The following is a 19,524-nucleotide window of genomic DNA, read 5'->3' on the forward strand; positions in this document are numbered from 1 at the left end:
AGTTTTCCCTCAGTATGCAAATGGACTCTACATGTCGAGCAAAAGTTTTTATTTGTTTATTTTTTTAATCCTGCAACAATAGAAAGAATCCTCTTTAAAAAAACTATGTTTCTCCTGTCTATCACCACCCCACCATGAGCCACACCTGGCCCGAGGCACCAACTGGAAAAAGATTAAATGCCACTGTGCCACAGACAGAGCAGAGTTATGCAAATTATTTTGAAGTGAGGTAACAGAAACTCCATCTTGGCCGGGGGCACATGCAGCGATCTCTGATCCCAACAGGCCACATTCAGTCAGTGTTGTCCATTTACTAAGCTTTTTATCTTCATCTGGTTACAGACTGAGAGATAGAGGAGACAGGATTGTGAATTCTGTTGTGCTTATCTGTGATAAATGTATATAAATATCTTTCTGTGCCAGCTGTGGGGTTCACTGTAATCCTGTCTAATGAACCGCTGAATGCTTTTCTTTGTTGCTGCTTGATCCAAATGCCTGTCTTGCCCTCCTTCTGCCTCACAAAGTGGGGTTTAGTTTAGTGGTCGTCTCGAAGGGACGTTTAAGTTCAAGGGTGTTCCCAGAGAAAACGGAGATGAAATCCTCCAGCGCTGGGTAATGTGCAGGGGAAACCGATTAGATCGTTTTTCTTGCGGCCACAGCAGACATTCAATCCTGGCATTATGATTAGATTCTCTCGTCTCTGTCTCACATGGGAGCTGATTGGGTCTACAGCACATCATTTGTTTATATAAATAAATGTGATGACCTCTGGACTGGGGGGAAATTGCTCTGCAGGTGGGGAGGCAGGCAATAATCCAGAAAGCATCTGTTCTCAGAAACCCCTTCATAGACCAAAGTTCAGGAAAAAGTGACAATGACTTAATTTCCGAGCTCTACAGCTGGAGGAGGAGTAAAGAAAGTGAACTGTGTGCAGCCAGGAAACCTTTTAGAAGACTGGTGGAAAAGTGTGGCGGCATTAAAGGAAGCATTGAGAACACTACACTGAAAATTATCCGTGACGCAGGTGTTTTCCTGAAGAAAAGTTTTGAGTGGAGAGAAACTCGGCGGAGAGAGATGCGTAATAACGCAGACTGGATCACTGGACACGGAGACACGCTGAGCCATGGGAAGCGGCGTTAATGGTTATCTCACCTCATCTGATCAGATTCGCGGCTGTTAATGCTGTGAGAACAGGATGAAGAGTCTTTTCCTTAGGTGCGTTTTTCTGTGGGCGATGTTGGAGCGAAGCTACATGCAAATCACTGTACCTGCCACAGGTGAGTTGATAACCTGGCTACGACACAGACATGAACAATGAGAGGCGCAGACACGGGTACCGAATGACACAGAAACACCACATCGTCATGATACACAGGTAGAAAATTTGCAACGTGATCTCAGGGATTCAGTTTTGCAAATTTTTTGAACGGTGCCTGGTTTGAAAGATAAACAGCCCGCTACATAATCTAGGGAACCGCCTCCATTAAAGTGAAATGTTTAAAGGTGTCGGTTAACAAATGTTGATGAGTTGGGTGAGAAATAAGACTTAGTAGCAGCAAAGCTGGTGAACTATCACAGGGTCATTTCCACATGCTGTCCGGTTTGAGTAAACTGTCACCCGGACGGTGTTGTTCAGCTCAGGGGAACATGGGAGGTGTGCCTTTTTAAATGGCTGCCTACAGTTTGTGATCCAACGTGTATTATCATCTGCATTAATACCGATTGTTGTAAAAAGTCATTGCTCCAGGCTACAATATGGAATGACAGTGTAGAACGGTTCTCTTTATTTCATGGGAGTGCATTTACTCTGAGTACTAAGTGTTTGCTTCATCACGTGTAGGAAAGAAATAAGAGTAATATGCAGATTAGGATTTACCATATAAATGTAAGATTATCCAATAAAATGTGATGTTGTGAAATACTAAATATATAAATAATTCAGATAGTAATGTGCAGTTTATATATTAATATATCAGTATAATTAGTCCAAACTGAGTTATTTTTTCCACATAATAATTACTTATATTTTCCAAAATAAACATATTTTTACACAAGTTACAGAATAAATCCCCCACTGCAGATGATCTCACCAATGTTTCTTTTGGAGAAGCAGAGTTGTTTTTGTGAATTCCTGTGGGGAAAAGGAGTGTATTAAATGTAACAAGCTATGGAAAATGTTACATTTTCCACAGTGGAACACCACCTTAAGACTTCCCAGCCAAACTGGACCTCAGTCCGTTAAAAGAATGGACCTAAAGAGTTCTCCAGCTCTGGGTTCCTCTGAAACATCTTAGCCGAATTTGACTGTCTGGGTTCATGCGAGATGAAGCTGATTAATGCGCCTTCATAAAACCGGGATAGAGAGAAGCACTATGTCAAAATTATTGCAGCACAGACTTTAAAAACCCTCTGGATCTCTGTCTCTGTTCAGAGTCTGTGTGTTATTAATCTGTAGTCTTCAAGTTATTATCTCAAATGCAACAGTGCTTCTACTAACATATTTATTCATTTGATCACAGAACAACTTTTTGTGTTTGGATGCAGTTCGGAGTTTGGACAATGTAGAGCTGGTATATTTGTTCTACGTGGACTTTTGAAGGTTGGATGCTAAAATAATGAAATAGCTAAGAAAATTATAGATAATTATATAAGGTCACAGTGTGCATATAGCATGTAGAAGCAACAAATGAGTCATAATGATTAAAAAAACTTGACGATTTATCGTTATTATTATTAACATTATTATTAACTTTCTGAAGGGTTGGTGCCACTGTTAACCTTCTAATTGTGTGGCTACAGACAGTAGGTGGTTAATTCAGTTTAGCACAAAAAGAGTTGTCATGGGATGAAACAACCAAATCCACCACTACCACCCCCATAAAGCTCACCAGTAAATATCTCATGTGTTTAATCAGTGCACACACAATAAGCAGTGGTACAGTCTGACATGTTATAGCGGCTGCAGACTGCTCTGTGATTCTGAGAAGTGTCCAGGTAACCAGTGAGATCTAAAAGAGAACCTGCTTCCAGGTAATAGTCTGGCACATAGTTAACTGCAAAGCCACAAACTCATTTTTGACTATTTGCACAAACGAGACACAACACGTTAATTAGTGAGCTTCAGAGGTGGGATGGTTTTGTTTGAACAGAGCCGGGCTTGTCAGCACTTTTTTCCCCATCGCTAGTCTCTGCTGCAGGTACACAAACCCACTGCTTGGGCTACCATCAATGAATCCTTTTAGACAGCTATACCTCAGCCTGTGCAGTGATTTGTTTCTGATAAGACTAAGGGGCCCTGAGATAAAAACTGGAACCTTTTCTTTTATTACAACTCACTGCATTTCTTCAGTTATGCCCTTGATGAAAAGTCCCTCTGTATTCTCAAGCACAATAGAAGCTTTGTTTGAAATGTTGACATTGCCATAGAGAAAGTGACGGTGCTTACAGGTGGCCACAGTTAATTAAAAGCAAATATTTAAACTTATTAACCGAGTTAAAGATCCCCTAAAAAGAACCCATGTGGAACGTGTGGAATTTTTTAATTAATCTGCAGTTTTCTGCATGAAACCTGTCATCGTTTAGAGTGACGTACGGTTAATGTGTTAGATGTTCTATATTATCAGGAGTATAGAAGTAGCCATCGCTGATTCTTATCTAACATGGACTGAAATGTCTACCATCTGTCTGTTTGATGTCAGTGCATGCTCATAGCACACACTGTAAACTTCACAGGAAGCATTAACATATTTTTCATTCATCTCCTCTGCTCTGCACCGTGGCATATGGCCTTGGCACAGCTTGAGGCCAATTACATGACAGATGACATGCTCAAATCTCCCGCCCGCATGCACATCCACATGCACTTTTCCTCTGAGTAATGCAAAGCTAGAGCAATTCCTCTGCATCTCGTTCAGAAACTCTAATCCAACTATCTGTTCTCATTTTAGTGGCTTGTTTGTGCGTTCGCTGTCTCATTTCTGCCTTCCTCTGTGGTTTTGCAAACATTTCAGTTATTTCACTTTTTTCATGCCTCTACCCTTTTCCCTATCGAAGTTATCGGCATTTCATTAAGGTGTTGCCTGACACTTTTAATAGATTTTCTGTCTCGATAAGTTTAATTATTATGAACCATTGCTATAATAAAATGACATGTGTGTGTATTGCAGAGGAAATGCAAATGGAAGACAGAGAAATGTGAATGAGATGGATAAACTGATTCAATAATGCAGATGTGTACATCAACAATCAGTACTTTTGAAAGTCACACACATATTTTTTTTTACTAGACGTCACATGCACTGGGAATGTGTTTCCAGTACAAACAGGTGCAGGATGGTGCTTGTACACAAAATTGATGTGTTCATGAAAAATATTCCAGTAAGTTGGCTCTTTGATGACAAAGTGGGACACAGTTGCTTCTGAGAAATGATGTTAGGTAAGATGGAGAAAGCAGTATGTGCTCATTCAAGTAGAGAAACCCCAAAGAAATTATATGTGCTTTTTTCTCTCTTCCTGCACTGTAGGTATCCCCCTTTACCTGCGGTGTAAATTCTAGTTTCCAGTTCCAGTCTGTGAACAATTTGACCATTTCCTCGCTTACATAAATCCCCCAGTGTAGCCTGTGTATTTAAACTATTCTCAAAGCAATATTTTTCTGACGTGTTGATACTGTTAGAGTTATGCATAAAATAAGACATCTCATATTCCGGTTATTACCTGTCACTCTTCATATTAATGCTCCCCCAAGGACAGTGACTGTACCCACGACAATTAGATGAGCCTTGCCTAAGATCTCTTAAATCAGTGGCACTTTTTTTTATATGACTGAGATATTAAAGCAGTCATGATGAGATGATTCATCACTGCCAAGAATTTATAGTATCCCTATGTATGTAGCGTTGGCACTTAATAAGACATCACATTTGATTAAAACTTCATGTTAATGCTTAATTAAAACCATAGCCATCTGTGACATACTCCAGTGTCTAGAAGGGAGGATGTTGAAATTACTTGGAAGCTGTTAACTTTGACTAAAATAACAGCTATGCAATGAACAGGACTGAAACATACATTGATTTACCCCCAGGATGAATTGTAATAATCTTGGCTGTATTTTGGTTTAGGATCAGATTCCCATCAGTATCAGCTGTAGTTTGTGTTTTGAGCTATTATGCAAATATCTCGCTAACATTTTAAACAAAGGTATTTGGTGAAATAGTGTGACCATAGATAGTATGATCGTGAGTGTAAAGTTGTAACAAAAAACCAGCACACAGTTGTTGTCCACATCTGTCTCAATCAGTTCTGTGGAGCACTTCAATGTCTTTCAGGTCATAGGCTGCACGACGCACACGACGCACACGGTTACCACTAGCCGATAAACATGCTGGATTATTAACAGCTGAAGAACCAGAGATTTACACCCGGTGTTAAAGGAGAGCGAAAATTGCACCAGAAACACAACTCAAACTGAAAGATGTCTCACATCTTTATCTATTGCACGTGTCAAAAAACGCGACCATACACATGTTATTGAAAAAGATTTTCTTGTTTTCTTCCTGTTGTGCACAGTGTTGAACTGCTGTGAAGGGGATATTCTCATTCTGCTGGACTCCTCAGGAAGCATAGCAAACTACGAGTACTTGCGCATGTTGAACTTCGCCGCCGACCTGCTCCGCCCCTTTTCACTGGGCCGTGGGCACGTAAGAGTGGGGCTGCTGCAGGTGGGCACCAACCCTCACCTGGAGTTCAGTCTGGATGTCCACAGCAATCAAGAGAGTCTGCAGAAAGCACTGCAGAGGGTCAAGCAGCTGCAGGGAGACACCAACACTGAGGCGGCACTCAGGGTGGCCCAGCAGCTTCTGACAGAGATGGACGAGAATGTGCCAAAGGTGCTGCTGTGGCTGACTGATGGAGTGCAGCCTGGAGACGTGGACAGGCCGATGTCGGAGCTGAAGGCGCAGGGCGTCTCTGTGTTAGCTGTATCCACAGTACATGGCAACTACCAGGTGTTACGACGTGCAGTGACACCGCCCCTGGAGTCCCACCTGCAGTTTGTGGACATAGATAACATCAACATCATCATGAAGGACCTGAGGGAGGCCATCATCAGTATGTGTGTGTGTGTGTTTGAAATATGTAGTTTAGTAGAAGAAGTATCTCCAGGAAGCTGGAGATAACTGGAGATTACTTTAAATAATTCATTCCAGTGGAATTCCAGTGGAACTTTACTTTATCTCTGTCTCCCCCTCTTCTCCTCATTTTGTCTTATCTGTAGAAATTATTGGTGCAGAACGACTGAGGGTGGTTCACTTGACTTCCCACAGTGCTGTGCTGGAGTGGCGTCCTGTTCTAAGTGCAGGCAGTGGTTACTATGAACTCTGGTATAACTCCGTTAGGAAAACCATGTCTGAGATCAGACGCGTTATATCCAGTGACTCTAGCAGGGCAGAGCTGACCGACCTGCAGCCTGACACCACCTACACAGCTTCCCTGCGCCCAGAGTCCAACCTGGGGTTGTTTATGACACTGTCCGTAGACTTCACCACACTTCCTGGTAAGAAGAGTCTGAGAGAATTATACTTTTAAATACATGTGTCTTTATAATCGTGCAAAAACAACAGAGGAAGAACTATAATTAAATAGTTTACATAAGCACCTCATCTGAAGGTTCATTCAGTTAAAGAGATTTGGGTCATTTCATCCTCAGCCAGAGTTAAATTTAATCATCATTGAATGGTAGATATTAAAATGTCCACTGTTACAAAACTGGAGACCCAGTTATCTGGCTGAGCAGCTGTCAGGAGGTTTGTTGGTTTTCATCTAGATGATTTTCATGCCATCTGGGAGCTATTGACCTCCCTGTCTACTAATTTATAGTTTCTAATAACATACGCAAGCTTTGACTTACAGAGCTACAAGCTGTAAATCACACTGCTGGTTTGTGCAGGTTGTTTGTTCATTTCATGTGTGGTGTACAAACATGTGACCTCTGCACCATTCATCATATGATCACGGAGGCCATTTTCTCACCTTTGTGCCTTCTTCTGTGCTCCCTCAGAGGTGTTAAGTCCAGCAGAGGTCTCCTTGTCAGATTCTGGCCCTCATCAGATCCGTGTGAGCTGGGGTCCCCTGCAGCCAGCTCAGGTACAAAGGTACACAGTGGAATACGGAGCTATTCCAAGTGGACATGTCCACACGGTGTCGTTACACAGCCAGAAAAACTCAACCTTACTGACAGGCCTGGAGCCGGGAACTCAGTATCTGGTTACAGTCAGCGCTCTGCATGTGGATGGAAAAGAAAGAGCCATGTCTGTGAGGGCATGCACTCAGGAAGGTACTGATATTTCTATTTCTGTGCACACAAGTTTCAAGCAGTTCCAGATAATTCAAATTAAAGTCACTGCATTTTTCTCCAAATTGAAAGCTGACATTTACAAATTGCCACTTTAGAGTTTCTAAGAAGCATTCCTATTTGTTCTTGCTGTATCAGCTTCGTGTAGCCAGAAAGTTTAAATCTTTGCTTTGTTTCCATCTGTTTCCCCTGAAACAGCTATGGTTGCCTTGGCTGACCTTCAGCTGGCACCAGTGGAGCGACAGGAGGTGCAAGTAACATGGCAGGCCTATCAGGAAGGGTTGAAAGGCTACTGGGTCAGTTGGGAAAGAGAAAACTCACCCAGTTCAAAGTCCTCTGTCTCCTCCACCTACCTGCCTCCCACCACCCGTTCAACACGGCTAACGAACCTGGCACCGAGCAGCCGAGTGTGTGTGACCCCGGTCTACAGCTCAGGACGAGGAGATGGGATATGCTGTACCGCCAGCACTCAGAGAGGTTGGTTGAACAGAATATTACCACGTACATTTTATCTCTAATTCCTGCAGTTATGTTCACACACGGTAACTCAGTTCATTAGAGCAAGTATCATTTGCATTGTCCATTTGTCCATTCCATTTTTCTATCTTCTCTCTTTAATAGGTTCCAGCCAGTGGGGTTAACAACCAGATATTGTAAGAACTGGCCATCTGGAGCAAACGATGGGTGAAATTGTGCATTTTAAGTGCTTGATGCACCAGATACCTTGTGCAGGATTTGTCACACAACATCAGCAATAGATGAACAACAACCTACATAAGGCAATCTTTTATTATTATAAATATCAACAAATACACCGATCAGGCACAACATTATGACCTTGTATTTTGTAGCTCTTCCATGTTCCTCCAAACCAGTTGCGACCCATCAGAGAATGGACATGGGTCTTCTGAGGGTGTCCTGTGGTGTCTGGTAACAGATGTTCTTAGTGGGGGCCTTTGGGACCTATGGGTTGAGGGGAGGGGCCTCTGTGGATCATCCCACAGATACTTGATCAGTTTGGGATCTAGTGAATTTGGAGGCCAGGACAACACCCTGTGCTGTTCTTTATGTTTTTTTAGTTGTTTTTGTGTGCGTGTCTGTGTCAGGCTGGATCCTGCTGGGGATGGCTGCTGCCATCAAGGAGTGTCATCACTATGGGGTGGGGGTGTCTGGTCTGGTCTAGGTTGGTGCTACATGTCTAAGTAACATCCCCATTAATGTCAGGTCCAAAAGTTTCCCAGCAGAACACTGAATCTTACCTGTCAGTGGTCATAATGTTGTGTAATCAGTGTGTGAGAGATATATAATATGAGGATAAGGTGAAAAGTATATGAAATATGATGAGCTGTTGTGTTTGAAACTTCTTTTTTTTTCATTTAAATAAATTCACAGTTCAGTGTGAAGTATTGTTGTGTACCTGGTTACTCAGATATTAGTTTAGTTTTTTTTTTCAGTGAACTCTGGTCCTCAGAATTAATCAATGTCTTATTTTCTGAGCCAAGTCTTCTCACAGCTGAGGCTGTAGTTTGGATGGAAACTCGACTCCAATGCCTGAGATACAATCTGTGGTTAAAATCTCTAAGGTACCATAAACCCTCAAACATCCTCTTTGTGAAGGATAAAACCTAACTGCCCCAGTTAATTGCAATCTCAGAAGTAAAGTGATAATCAGGTTGAAGTGCATCTTGTTCTTCCTTAATTATCCAAATGAATACAAAAGAAATGTGGGAATCAATTCAGGGAAAATTCAGTGTGAAATTGTCACACAGTCTTTACACCGGGTCACTTCACCCTCAATCTTTTTTTTCCTGCGCATTTATAATATAACATTTTCTCTACTTAAACCAGTTTTCTATTATAGTTCAACAAATATATAACAAATATTCTATCATTAATGACTGTCAGTCAGTTAAAAACTGTCACTTGCCTGGACAGACACTACTCTCTTGGTTTCTCTCTGTGACGGCTGTTTAGTTCTTGGATCACACGCTCCACTGGCGGAACACACAGATGTCACGGTCAGGTGTGTTTCTGCATAGCTGTCAGTGATAAAAACCAAAAAGACAGTGAATGTGATGCTTGTTATCGACTCCTGTGTCAGTATCCAAATCGTTTGTGATATTTATAATGTTTTATGACCAAATACATGTATGTGCTGTGAAAACTGAATTTGAACATTGCTACTGAATTCATACGGAGGCTTGATACAATTGATGCGATGTTAGGATAAGCAGAAGAAATGAGATTCAAAAATGCTTTTGCAGTGTTATTAAGTATTTGATTCAATATAAACTATAACTAAAATAACTTAAATGACTGGACCTTTCTGCTGTCCTTTCTAATTTGTCGTTGGTGCCATCTAGTGGCTGTTGGATGTAATTAGGTGTTGCACACTGAGTGAATGGAAACCATCATGTAATATGCCATAAAAATAAGTCCACTCACTGAGCATGACTAGAGGTCCTATCCCATTATTACTGATTATCAGCCACCAATGCAGTAGTGTCACAAGTGGAACAGAGTCAAGGACTTCAATGGGAGCATTAATGGGAAAGTTCAAGGTACTTTTAACCTTCAGTGATGGACATAAAGCAAGTGTTATAATAGTTTAGAGGGATGTAATCCCTCAGTTTAAGTGTTTTTGAAATATAAAAATAAATAATTTGCTGATCTCCTCTTCCACATATTTCTTTTTATTCTAGTTTAAATAATTTAATTATTTTAATTAAATGTCTTTTGTTGACTGAGACTTCTGAGGTCCCAAGTGTAAGAGGATATCTCTGGACCCCTTCAAATAATCCCTAACAGGGCTATGCTGTTATTTTAAACAAGAGCATTTCCAGTTTTGGAGGAAATCTGGCCAACATTGATGGATGCCTGTTCCCTTGGAACACAGGCGGTGGTTTATGAAAACTAAACAAGACAACGAGGAATGACAAAACTGAATTTGCTGTTGCAAACGTGCTGTTAGGTCAAACTGCCTTTTTGGAAATTAATTTCTGCTGACAGCCCGTCTACAAGCAGGGGCAAAGCAAAAAAAAAAAAAAGCCCTAAACTTCCCTGTGGTATGAGGAATAAAGCTGCAAAGGAAGCACATTTCACTTAGGGAAGCTGATTAATCTCTTGTGTTTCATTAACATGCACCTGAAGCTCCCCAAGGCCTCATACATTGTGGTGCTTTATAGCTTTCTGTGGCCGTTGGAGTTTTTTGCTTTGGTTTGTTTTTTGCTGTGACAGCACAGGTGCACGTCTCTTCTTCCATTGGCCCTAAGAAGGAGTGACTTGCACTCCTTCATTTCACATGCAAAGATCGAGAGAAAGAACATTTTCTACCATTAGTGCTATTCACAGGTGTCCAACATGTTTGCAGTATGTTGGAATATGAAACTTTATTTAAAATCTCTTCATCCAAAATGAAGATGACAAACACTTTAAGACTTTTTATTAGCTTATAGAACTACTACAGAGCTGTTGTTTTTTTTTTGTTTTTTGTTTTTTTTTCGTTTTAAATCCGGCACTATGGAACAGGATGAAAATGCAGAGCTTGTGGGGATGGGACTTCGTGTCTCTGTGTCCCCTGTACAAACCGCCTTTTACATTATCCTGGTGATGCTGGGCGTTGTGGGTAATGCCACTGTGATCTGTGTTATCGGTAAGAGTGTGTTAATGGACCGCGGAGGGGGACGTAACTCGGACATCATTATTATAAACATGGCGCTGTCCAACCTGCTGGTGTCTGTGATGAGGAACACGCTGCTTGTCATCTCAGACATAGGACTTGAGGTAGGTGGTCTTTAAGATTAGTCGTTTTTAAGATTGATTGCTATTAATCATTAATCTTCGTTTTGTATTATTACTACTATTGTAACTATTGTTTCTAAGTTTATTTAAATAATTTTAAGTTAAACATAAAGCATTAATTAGACTGTTTATCTGGAGCCTGTACTCCCATCTCTTTCTTTTACAGCTGTACTCATCCAAAGGGTGGTGTCAGTTCCTTATGGGAATCTGGGTGTGGCTGCGATCGGTCAACGTGTGGTCAACGCTCTTCCTCAGTGCCTTCCATCTCCAGACTTTGAGGCGTGTGACACCAACTTCTGGGGTCCTTCATGGGTCCCGAGGCCTTCCTGTGACCTTACTGCTGAGTCTGGGCCTCATCTGGATCCTTAACTTTATTTACGCCATTCCTGCTCACATTTTCTCCACTAATGGGAACATGAACACTACAGAGGTGAGCCCAAAAAGAGGCGGTTTGGGCAGAAATTTAGGTGTGTTTATGTATATGTTAGACTTTTTATTTTGTACTGTTCACATTCAAATCACCGTTTGCTCTGAATTCCTTGCAGGTATGAGAAGCAATTGGCACATAAATGTACAGTCTGTGTTTATTTCAGTAAAGCTGACAGACATTTCAATGTTTCAAGTTTCAAGTTTCATTTCCACACAACAATACCAGCAATTATGTAAAACTGACTAAATGCTTGCAGACTTGATTTACAGTCGGAGAGCACCAGAGCCTAAAATATAATTAATTTATAATGATGAATTAATTCATTTGCTTTTGCAGGTACACTTCAGATGGTTCTTCTGTCTAGTCTATAATGGGTGTATTTATGAAAAAAACATGTTTTAACTTGGAACAAGAACGGTTAGAGCATGAACGGTCTGTGCTGTTTCCCCAGTGCTGTGAATTAATGTTTAGGTTTAATTTAAGACTCACCAAGGGTTTAGTTACTAGACAGAGATCTTTAATGCGAACAAACTTCTAGATTAAATCCCTTTTACAATGAAGTACTTGTAATACCACAGCATCATACATTTGTTACCAAAGGTAGGTGTCCGTTTTCTAAGGAAGTAAATAATCTCTGAATGAGTGAGAGTAGGTTGGATCCTGTTTCTGCCTGTTTTGACCCTTGGTTCCTCCTCCTCTCTCAGACCCTGATGCTGGTGAGCAGTACAACGCGCCCCCTGCTGGGCTGTGTCTGGAACTTTCCTTCCAGCTACAGTGGCCTGGCCTATGCCACCACATCCATGGTGATACATGAAACTATTCCCATCTTCTTGATGGCATTAACCAATATGAGCTCCCTTTACACACTCTACACACATGGTAGGGTGCGGAGTTCAGTGAAAGATGGACCTGTTATAAAGCGGGTGCCAGCTGAGAGACGAGCAGCCAAGGTGAGAAACAGAAGCAAGACTTTTTACCACAACACTCATTGGTTGTAAAAACTAGTAAATGAGTACATTTGAATCTTAATATATATAGAATATTTTTATGGGACTCACAGTATGTGAATGTCCACTCTTTGCCTTTTTGTGATTTTCCAGGTGATTCTCGCTCTCATAATGCTCTTCATTGCATCTTGGGGAACCAGCGTTATCTCTGTCAACTATTTCAACTACAACCGCGGCTCCTCCGCTGACTTTCTCCTGATCATTGCTCGGTTTGCCAACATTATCTTCATTGCCATGTCACCTGCTGTCCTGGCAATAGGACACCGGGGCCTGCGTACTTGTATTAAGTCAACGCTCACTCATTGACATGGCTGCTGGCTGATGTGACACTGCTGATTCACTGGGGATGCAACTAACAGAACACAGCGGATCATAAAGCTTTGTCAGCACCGTCTTCCATCATAGACAAAGACTCTGTAAGATTCCATGTGTGCTTGTGTGGCTAGAGATAGACCGATGCATGTAAAGAAGTAATCACAATTACAAAGATTTGTTTTAGTGTGTTTATGTTAATGAGACATCCAAAGAAAGACACAATAAAATGACATTCAAGAAAATCTCAAGGGAATATATTGTAATGGTGTACACTCGCCCATAATATAATCTGTCTTTATAACAGATTAGAGATTAGAGACATAACACACAGGTTAAATTTAAAGTCATAGCAGATACCAAATTATATAGATATATGTTCAAACAGCAAATGTATAAGGTTTTGTTTTTCTCCTTCTTTCTTTGTACTACATTTTGGGGAAGAGTATTTTTGTTGTGTTAGAGACTACGTAGTTTGAACTGTTGGAAAGTTGCTATTGAGACCATATTTGATTTCACAAACAACAACAAAAAGTCAGTTAAACAAAAATCTGGATATTATTAGGATACATATCACAACATTATCTGCGTGATGGCACTATATTATTTCTGAATTATACATTACGTTGAGTCTCAGTCTGACCTGCAATAAACTCAGGAAAAAGTTAAAATAACGCTTGACAACAGTTCTGTTCAAAGGAAAAGTAGTAGGAGGAGGAGGAGTTAATGTTATATTAACAGCGTAATAACTCTTTACTTCCATTACTTGTTTGCTTTAATTTTTTCTTTCACCTTTGTGACGTTTGCTTCTTTTTGAAGAACAAAAACAGTTTCTTTACCCTTCTTTCCTTTAGTCTTTGGGGATTTACTCGCCTCTACTGTGTCCTCACTGTGACCATGAAGAACTTTAGTCCATCCCAGTATCATATTTGTAATTTTTCTCCTTAGCTTGCCATGTCCCAGTGCCACCACCATGGGACTGAATCCTACAAACAGGGAAGCAGAGAAATGAGCAACAGTCAGCAGCCCTTCAGCATGGTGCCCTCCATCATGGTTGTAGTATGTCACCGCAGCAACCTGCAACGCCCAGCAGACCACAAAGAGGGACACCAGTGACATGATCACATGAGCTGCCTTACGTTCAGTGGACACATGTTTGTCCAGCTCCCCATGGGCTCCTCCTGAGTCTCCCCCTGAGGTAACAGCTCGGATGTGCTTGGCCAGAGCGTGCAGTGTGGCCAAGTTGGTGCAAACCATCAGCACCAACGGCAGCACCTCGTTGAGTGCAAGTGAAGCGGACGCGAACGCTGAGCCTTGTTCGATGGAGGGGAACTCCCAGATGCAGCCCAGCAGAGGTCTTGTGGTGCAGCTGATCACCATCAGTTCCACCGTGGCGTTGCCATGAACATGAGTGCTATATACCAGTGCAGGAATGGAAAAGGCCAGGTTTGCCCCCCATACAACCCCCAGAACAATCCATACACGCCGCCTCTCCCTCTGCTGTGCGAGAGGACCAAAGTTCACATGTGTTCGCCTGAGGGTAGTGCAGTGGAAAAGGCTAAGTGCTAAAGTTACCCAACATCCCACAGCTCGCCACCACACCCAAAGCAACATGAAAACTCTGCACCATCCCGGAGACAGAGACACATCCAAGCCCAAGTCCGATATGAAAATAGGAACTGTGCGGAAGAGTGAGGTCAGGAGGTTGGCAAGAGACAGGTGTGCCAAAATAGTGTCGGAGGGAGGGAGTCTCCGAGATGGACTCTCAATGGCTGACTTAAACACCTAAGAGCAAAAAAAAGACAGACTGAGAACAATCCAAACCAAAACATTCAGCCCACTTAACAATTTAAATGTGTGTTCTCACCACATTGATGACCAAGATGTTTCCCAGAATGCCAGAAAAGACCAAGAACCCAAACAAAATAGCATCGATAGTGAGGACCTCTGACATGGCATCATCCTCTGCATGTCGACATAGTTTGCTTTTTCTTTATGACCAGCATGTATGTAACAGCGAGACATCGGGGCTTCACGCTCACCACTACTGCTGCAAATGACCCCAAATGGTGTTTTATATGTGCACACACAGACAAACAAATAGAGTCATTACACATGAGTTACTCTTTGCTGACCAGGCTCAAGGTCAATTTCATCTAATTCGAGTGTGAGGTGGAAGGCATTTTCCATGTTTTCATCCTGCGTCATCAACCAACTGCAAATTTAATGCTAACAAGAACAACGATAGCATCAACAACATGTGGGAGCTGTTTATGAAGATCATGTTTACCACATCACATAACTATATATTGTGATGGACAGAAAACTGGCCCCGGTGTCTCCACCATTGCTTATTTTCAAAGTTCATCTTAGATAACCAATAATAGCTAGAATGAAGTAATCACATATACAAACAACTAACGATTTAACCAATGATGCTTTCAGGGACATCTAGTCCAGCTGATTCATCCCTTTGTTTGATATTTTCAGTCAGCCATTTAACCTCTCCCTAGGTGCCAATTATTTACTGGGTTGCCATGTTTTTCTCTTGGGACAACACAGTTATTGCGTGGAATAATCTCACCTAAGCACAGTGCTAAATTAAATGTAGCCCACAGTTCAGAACAAAGAAGCCTGAGTTAATTTATCATCGTGAAACAGTTCTTCTTTGAAAATAGCATGCTATAAAACATATGTATTTTATGTTCCAACTGATAATGCCTTTCCCTCATTGACAATGATATTAACTAGAGAAGTAGGGTGAACTAATGCCTACAAAGCTCCCTGAACAGGGAGGAATTACAGTTTATTTTTATTTTATTTATTTATTTATTTATTTTTTTGCCTTTGCCTTTGCCTTTGCCTCTTGTGAAGATCGTAATGTTCAGTATTTATGGGTATCATACATTTCAGAGCTCAAATCGTAGTTGGCTCTGAAAATAACTTTGTTGTTTGCATTATCAGAAGAAGAAAATAACCTCAAGATCTTATTCTAAAACTCCATTTAGTAGAGCAAAATGACCATGAAGCTGAACTCAACAAAACCAAAACTGTGGGACTTAAGCTTCCTCCACACTCATTGATCCATAACCAAAAACAGCATTTACTCATATTATTTCAAACCAGGAACATTAAGCAGCAACATCTATCCGTTTGTCATCACCAGTCAATGCCTGTGTTGTGGACGATTGCAGAATAAAGGGTTTGAAACTATTCCTTTTTATCCTATTATTCTTAAACGCTGCCTTTTTATGGATAGAGATTTGTCAGTTAGACAATTAAGGAATTAGAAATTAAACTAATATTTCATGTTTATTGTATGTAACACGCAGGAACTTTTCACATTATCGTTAACAAACTTTAAGGAAATGTTATAAATTAGAAATTGAATATCATTGTATTCTCTTTGATGAAATGTCATTTAGATTTCAACATTTAGATGTCACTTAGATTTCATCTAAAGCATCAGTTGTTATGTTCTGTCTTTACATATTAAATGAATGAGTGAAATGGTGGAAACTGTACTATAAGTGTTACCATCTAAAGGGGGGATTATGGCTTGTGGAGAACAGGTTTTGAGTGTTATGTTATAGGTTTGTTTTCACAGGTATTGGGGACACATTATTATCTCTGATCTTATCAGTCCTATAATTGCAAGTGGTGTGCAGGTGAGCACAGGATCCAGGGATGTTTTCAGGACTCTCATTGTTATTTCTGTCACTGATAAACACTTGAAGCTCTGAGTTGGATGATGACTGTGGATATTTTGTGCACGCACCCACGCTCCCAGTAAACTCGGCGACGCGCGCTCCTCCACGTGCACTCTCACACAGCGGGCATCGAAGCTTTTACGTCAAGCCAGACAGGAAGAAGAAAGCAGATCCGATGGCACGATAACCCAGGTCAGGTCCCGCAATAAGTAAGTGATTTTCATTAATGTCTGTATGGTGGGCGCGACACCGACTTTTAGCACCGTTTACGCGCTTTGTTAACTTCATCATTATCCTGTGCAAGGTCAAAGCTGCTGACTGGATCGCCGCATGATTAAATGTTATTTCTGTCGCAGATACATGGACGCGCTATCTTGTTTCGCATCGATCTAGAGCGGATCTTATGGCATACATCAGCCCGTCTTGCGCCATCGCCCATCTGATCCACTGTGAACGAGAATAATTCGACGAGAGGGAAGGAGATGAAAACCCGACAACGACCATCACTGCTCGCCTTATTGGCACTCCTGCTGTGCACATTACACCAGGCAGCTGGGTCTCATCGCGGCAGCTCAGCCTCATCATCAGCATCCTCATCAGAGGTGAGAGGCAGGGAGGATGTGGGGACTGCCCCGAACTGGCTCAGACAGACTAACATCAGCTCCAGTCATGATAGCAGGCCATCACCAAAGCTTGGAGAAATAACAGGCCATGTGAAAAGCTTCAACACCAGCCGAGGCAATAATACTACTGTGATATTTGAAAGGTCTATCAGGGCACTGAGCTGGAGCCCAGAGGAAGAGGTGTCACCAGTTTGTGCCTACCGAGTAATGGAGGGAGGCATTGGGGGGCAACTGTGTTTTCGACATACACTGTTTGGGTACAGGTGTCATAAGGGAGACTGCAGGACATCTGTCTCTTTGGGGAATCTGGTGGCAAATATTCTTATTAACGGCAGTGTACTGTTACAGTGGACACATGAGACGGAATCCACAATGACTGGCCAAGATGTGAAGACTAAAGAGACAGCAGCTGGTCCGATGAAGAGTGGGACAAATTTAACAAATGAGGAAGCTCGATCAAGTATTGTTGTAAGAGGCCGGCGACACAGACTTGGAGGCTTTGAGTTAAACTGCTGGTGGAACGGAAGCTACACTCAGTTTGAGTGCGCTGGTGTCCATCTTGGATCAGGCTGTAGGGACTTTCTCCTCACCGAGCTGCATGAAAATATCCCATACCGCATCTGTCTACGCTCCCTGTCTCACCCAGATCCAACGAAAAAGGGAGCGCAGCAGGACTGTGTGGAGTTCACACTGCCACCATCTGGGATGCAGGACATCGTAATTGCCATGACAACGGTGGGAGGGGCTATTTGCGTGATGCTGGTCATCATCTGTTTGCTGGTGGCATACATCACAGAGAACATCATGAGCCCAACAACACAGCACACATACTCTTACCGTACTCACTCACGTCACTGATGCACTGTAAATGACATGGCCTACATTTAACAGCCCTCATGGTCATAACTAATCTCACATTCACAGTCACCAACACTAACTTTTCAATGTGATATACTTTTTCCTGTTATGACCAGACTGAAGCACAATCTACTGTGGATCTGAAAATAACATGCCTTGTCAACCTCTGCGAGGGTGCACTAAACCAAAATTACTGATACACTGCATTTAGTAAATACAGTAGTTTACTGTGCTATGTTTTTGTTAAGTGTTGTCTGTGATTGAATCTGTCAATCTGCAAGCAGGCAGCATTTATACAGCAATACAAGTGATTAAATGGCAGAAATAACAACTAAATGTGCAGCCTATGAAAGTGTCCTTGTTGGGACACATGAACAAAAAAACTTTACTGAATTACACTTTTCCACTTAAATCATCAAGCCACTTTGCTTATTAGGTCTGCATACAGTGTGTGTTTGTAGCCTACCATTTTGTGAAGGGCAATACAATCTAATGTACAATCTCTAAATACTGTGCCACACATATTGAGTTAGAATGTCTTTCTGTCCCGCTGTCAGTGAATAAAGTACAATGAGGCCATTTTTATTACACTACAGTTGTCCTCTTTTTTTAGTGTGTGTATATTTATATACATGTGTATATGTGTGTGTGTGTGTGTGTGTGTGTGTGTGTCACTTGCGACTAACACATGTTGTGAGCAAAGATACAACTTTTTATCAGAACATGTTGAATTTTTCAAAACCAAGGCTCAATCAACATGCACATTCTCCTTGAATGGATGGTGGCCAGAAAGATTCACGGTAAAAAATCACAAGTTGCTCCCGCACTCATGTTTAAGCTCTGTTTATTGGGTCTTTGGTCGATGTTTCGGTCTATCGACCTTCTTCAGGACAAACACAACCGCAATTGCAGTTAGACTGACAATAGGCCACACAGAGATTACATGAATGTAGCTATAGCACTAAAAGCTGTAAATTCAGAACCAATTAATGGTTGGAGACATAAAATACTGCTATGGAAACGGGTTGGCACTGCTTTCTTATCACCACTCCACTGTATGAACTACACAGATCAGCCATAACATTAAAACCACTGGCAGGAGAAGTAAATAACATTGATCATCTTATGAAATTTCAATGCAGACTACTCCTGGGAAACTTTTGGACCTGGTATTAATGTGGATGTTCCTTACACATGTAACACCCACCTAAACCAGATCAGGCACCCCCACCCCATAGCAATCACACTCCTCGATGTATCCAGGCAGGCCCCTCCCCTCAACCCACATGACCCAAAAAAAAACCCACTAACAACATTCTGTCTCCGATGACTCACAAGTGTTTTGGACCTACATAATATTAAGAAGTTATAATGGTCGTAATGCTATGCCTGGGTGTCGTATGCCTTAAGTTATACCGTGTGTTGCGTT

The 19,524-nt window shown here is 41.6% G+C and overlaps 4 protein-coding genes across 4 annotated transcripts; 3 read left to right on the top strand and 1 right to left on the bottom strand.

Moving 5' to 3' along the window:
- Nucleotides 1–944: 944 nt before the first annotated feature.
- LOC125006986 (von Willebrand factor A domain-containing protein 1-like) lies at nt 945–8,336 on the top strand. Its single transcript, XM_047583538.1, has 6 exons — nt 945–1,277; nt 5,572–6,111; nt 6,278–6,556; nt 7,061–7,336; nt 7,553–7,831; nt 7,976–8,336. The coding sequence occupies exons 1-6, from the start codon at nt 1,196–1,198 to the stop codon at nt 7,993–7,995; spliced, it is 1,476 nt and encodes a 491-aa protein (XP_047439494.1). The 5' UTR covers nt 945–1,195; the 3' UTR covers nt 7,996–8,336.
- A 2,537-nt stretch (nt 8,337–10,873) lies between these two features.
- LOC125006295 (olfactory receptor class A-like protein 4) lies at nt 10,874–13,559 on the top strand. Its single transcript, XM_047582228.1, has 4 exons — nt 10,874–11,137; nt 11,322–11,585; nt 12,290–12,535; nt 12,686–13,559. Exons 1-4 carry the CDS (start codon nt 10,874–10,876, stop codon nt 12,896–12,898), a joined length of 987 nt encoding a protein of 328 aa, XP_047438184.1. The 3' UTR covers nt 12,899–13,559.
- Nucleotides 13,560–13,640: 81 nt separating this feature from the next.
- On the bottom strand, nt 13,641–15,070 carry LOC125006940 (olfactory receptor class A-like protein 4). The gene is made up of 2 exons (XM_047583474.1): nt 14,772–15,070; nt 13,641–14,689 (listed from the first exon to the last, which is right to left on the bottom strand). Exons 1-2 carry the CDS (start codon nt 14,856–14,858, stop codon nt 13,667–13,669), a joined length of 1,110 nt encoding a protein of 369 aa, XP_047439430.1. The 5' UTR covers nt 14,859–15,070; the 3' UTR covers nt 13,641–13,666.
- A 1,618-nt stretch (nt 15,071–16,688) lies between these two features.
- Nucleotides 16,689–18,683, top strand: fndc10 (fibronectin type III domain containing 10). Its single transcript, XM_047583233.1, has 2 exons — nt 16,689–16,823; nt 16,971–18,683. Exon 2 carries the CDS (start codon nt 17,097–17,099, stop codon nt 18,093–18,095), a length of 999 nt encoding a protein of 332 aa, XP_047439189.1. The 5' UTR covers nt 16,689–16,823; nt 16,971–17,096; the 3' UTR covers nt 18,096–18,683.
- The last annotated feature ends 841 nt before the right edge of the window (nt 18,684–19,524 follow it).

This window comes from Mugil cephalus, chromosome 4 (genome assembly GCF_022458985.1).
Source record: "Mugil cephalus isolate CIBA_MC_2020 chromosome 4, CIBA_Mcephalus_1.1, whole genome shotgun sequence".
Lineage (NCBI taxonomy): Eukaryota > Metazoa > Chordata > Actinopteri > Mugiliformes > Mugilidae > Mugil > Mugil cephalus.

Excerpts from the sequence above, each read along its gene's own strand:
- LOC125006986 (XM_047583538.1), top strand. The coding sequence starts at position 1,196 with ATGAAGAGTCTTTTCCTTAGGTGCGTTTTTCTGTGGGCGATGTTGGAG. Across the intron at positions 1,278-5,571 it reads AATCACTGTACCTGCCACAG|TGTTGAACTGCTGTGAAGGG; the intron begins GTGAGTTGATAA and ends TGTTGTGCACAG. Across the intron at positions 7,337-7,552 it reads GAGGGCATGCACTCAGGAAG|CTATGGTTGCCTTGGCTGAC; the intron begins GTACTGATATTT and ends CCCCTGAAACAG.
- LOC125006295 (XM_047582228.1), top strand. The coding sequence starts at position 10,874 with ATGGAACAGGATGAAAATGCAGAGCTTGTGGGGATGGGACTTCGTGTC. Across the intron at positions 11,586-12,289 it reads GGAACATGAACACTACAGAG|ACCCTGATGCTGGTGAGCAG; the intron begins GTGAGCCCAAAA and ends CTCCTCTCTCAG. Across the intron at positions 12,536-12,685 it reads CTGAGAGACGAGCAGCCAAG|GTGATTCTCGCTCTCATAAT; the intron begins GTGAGAAACAGA and ends GTGATTTTCCAG.
- LOC125006940 (XM_047583474.1), bottom strand. The coding sequence starts at position 14,858 with ATGTCAGAGGTCCTCACTATCGATGCTATTTTGTTTGGGTTCTTGGTC. Across the intron at positions 14,690-14,771 it reads ACATCTTGGTCATCAATGTG|GTGTTTAAGTCAGCCATTGA; the intron begins GTGAGAACACAC and ends TTTTGCTCTTAG.
- fndc10 (XM_047583233.1), top strand. The coding sequence starts at position 17,097 with ATGAAAACCCGACAACGACCATCACTGCTCGCCTTATTGGCACTCCTG.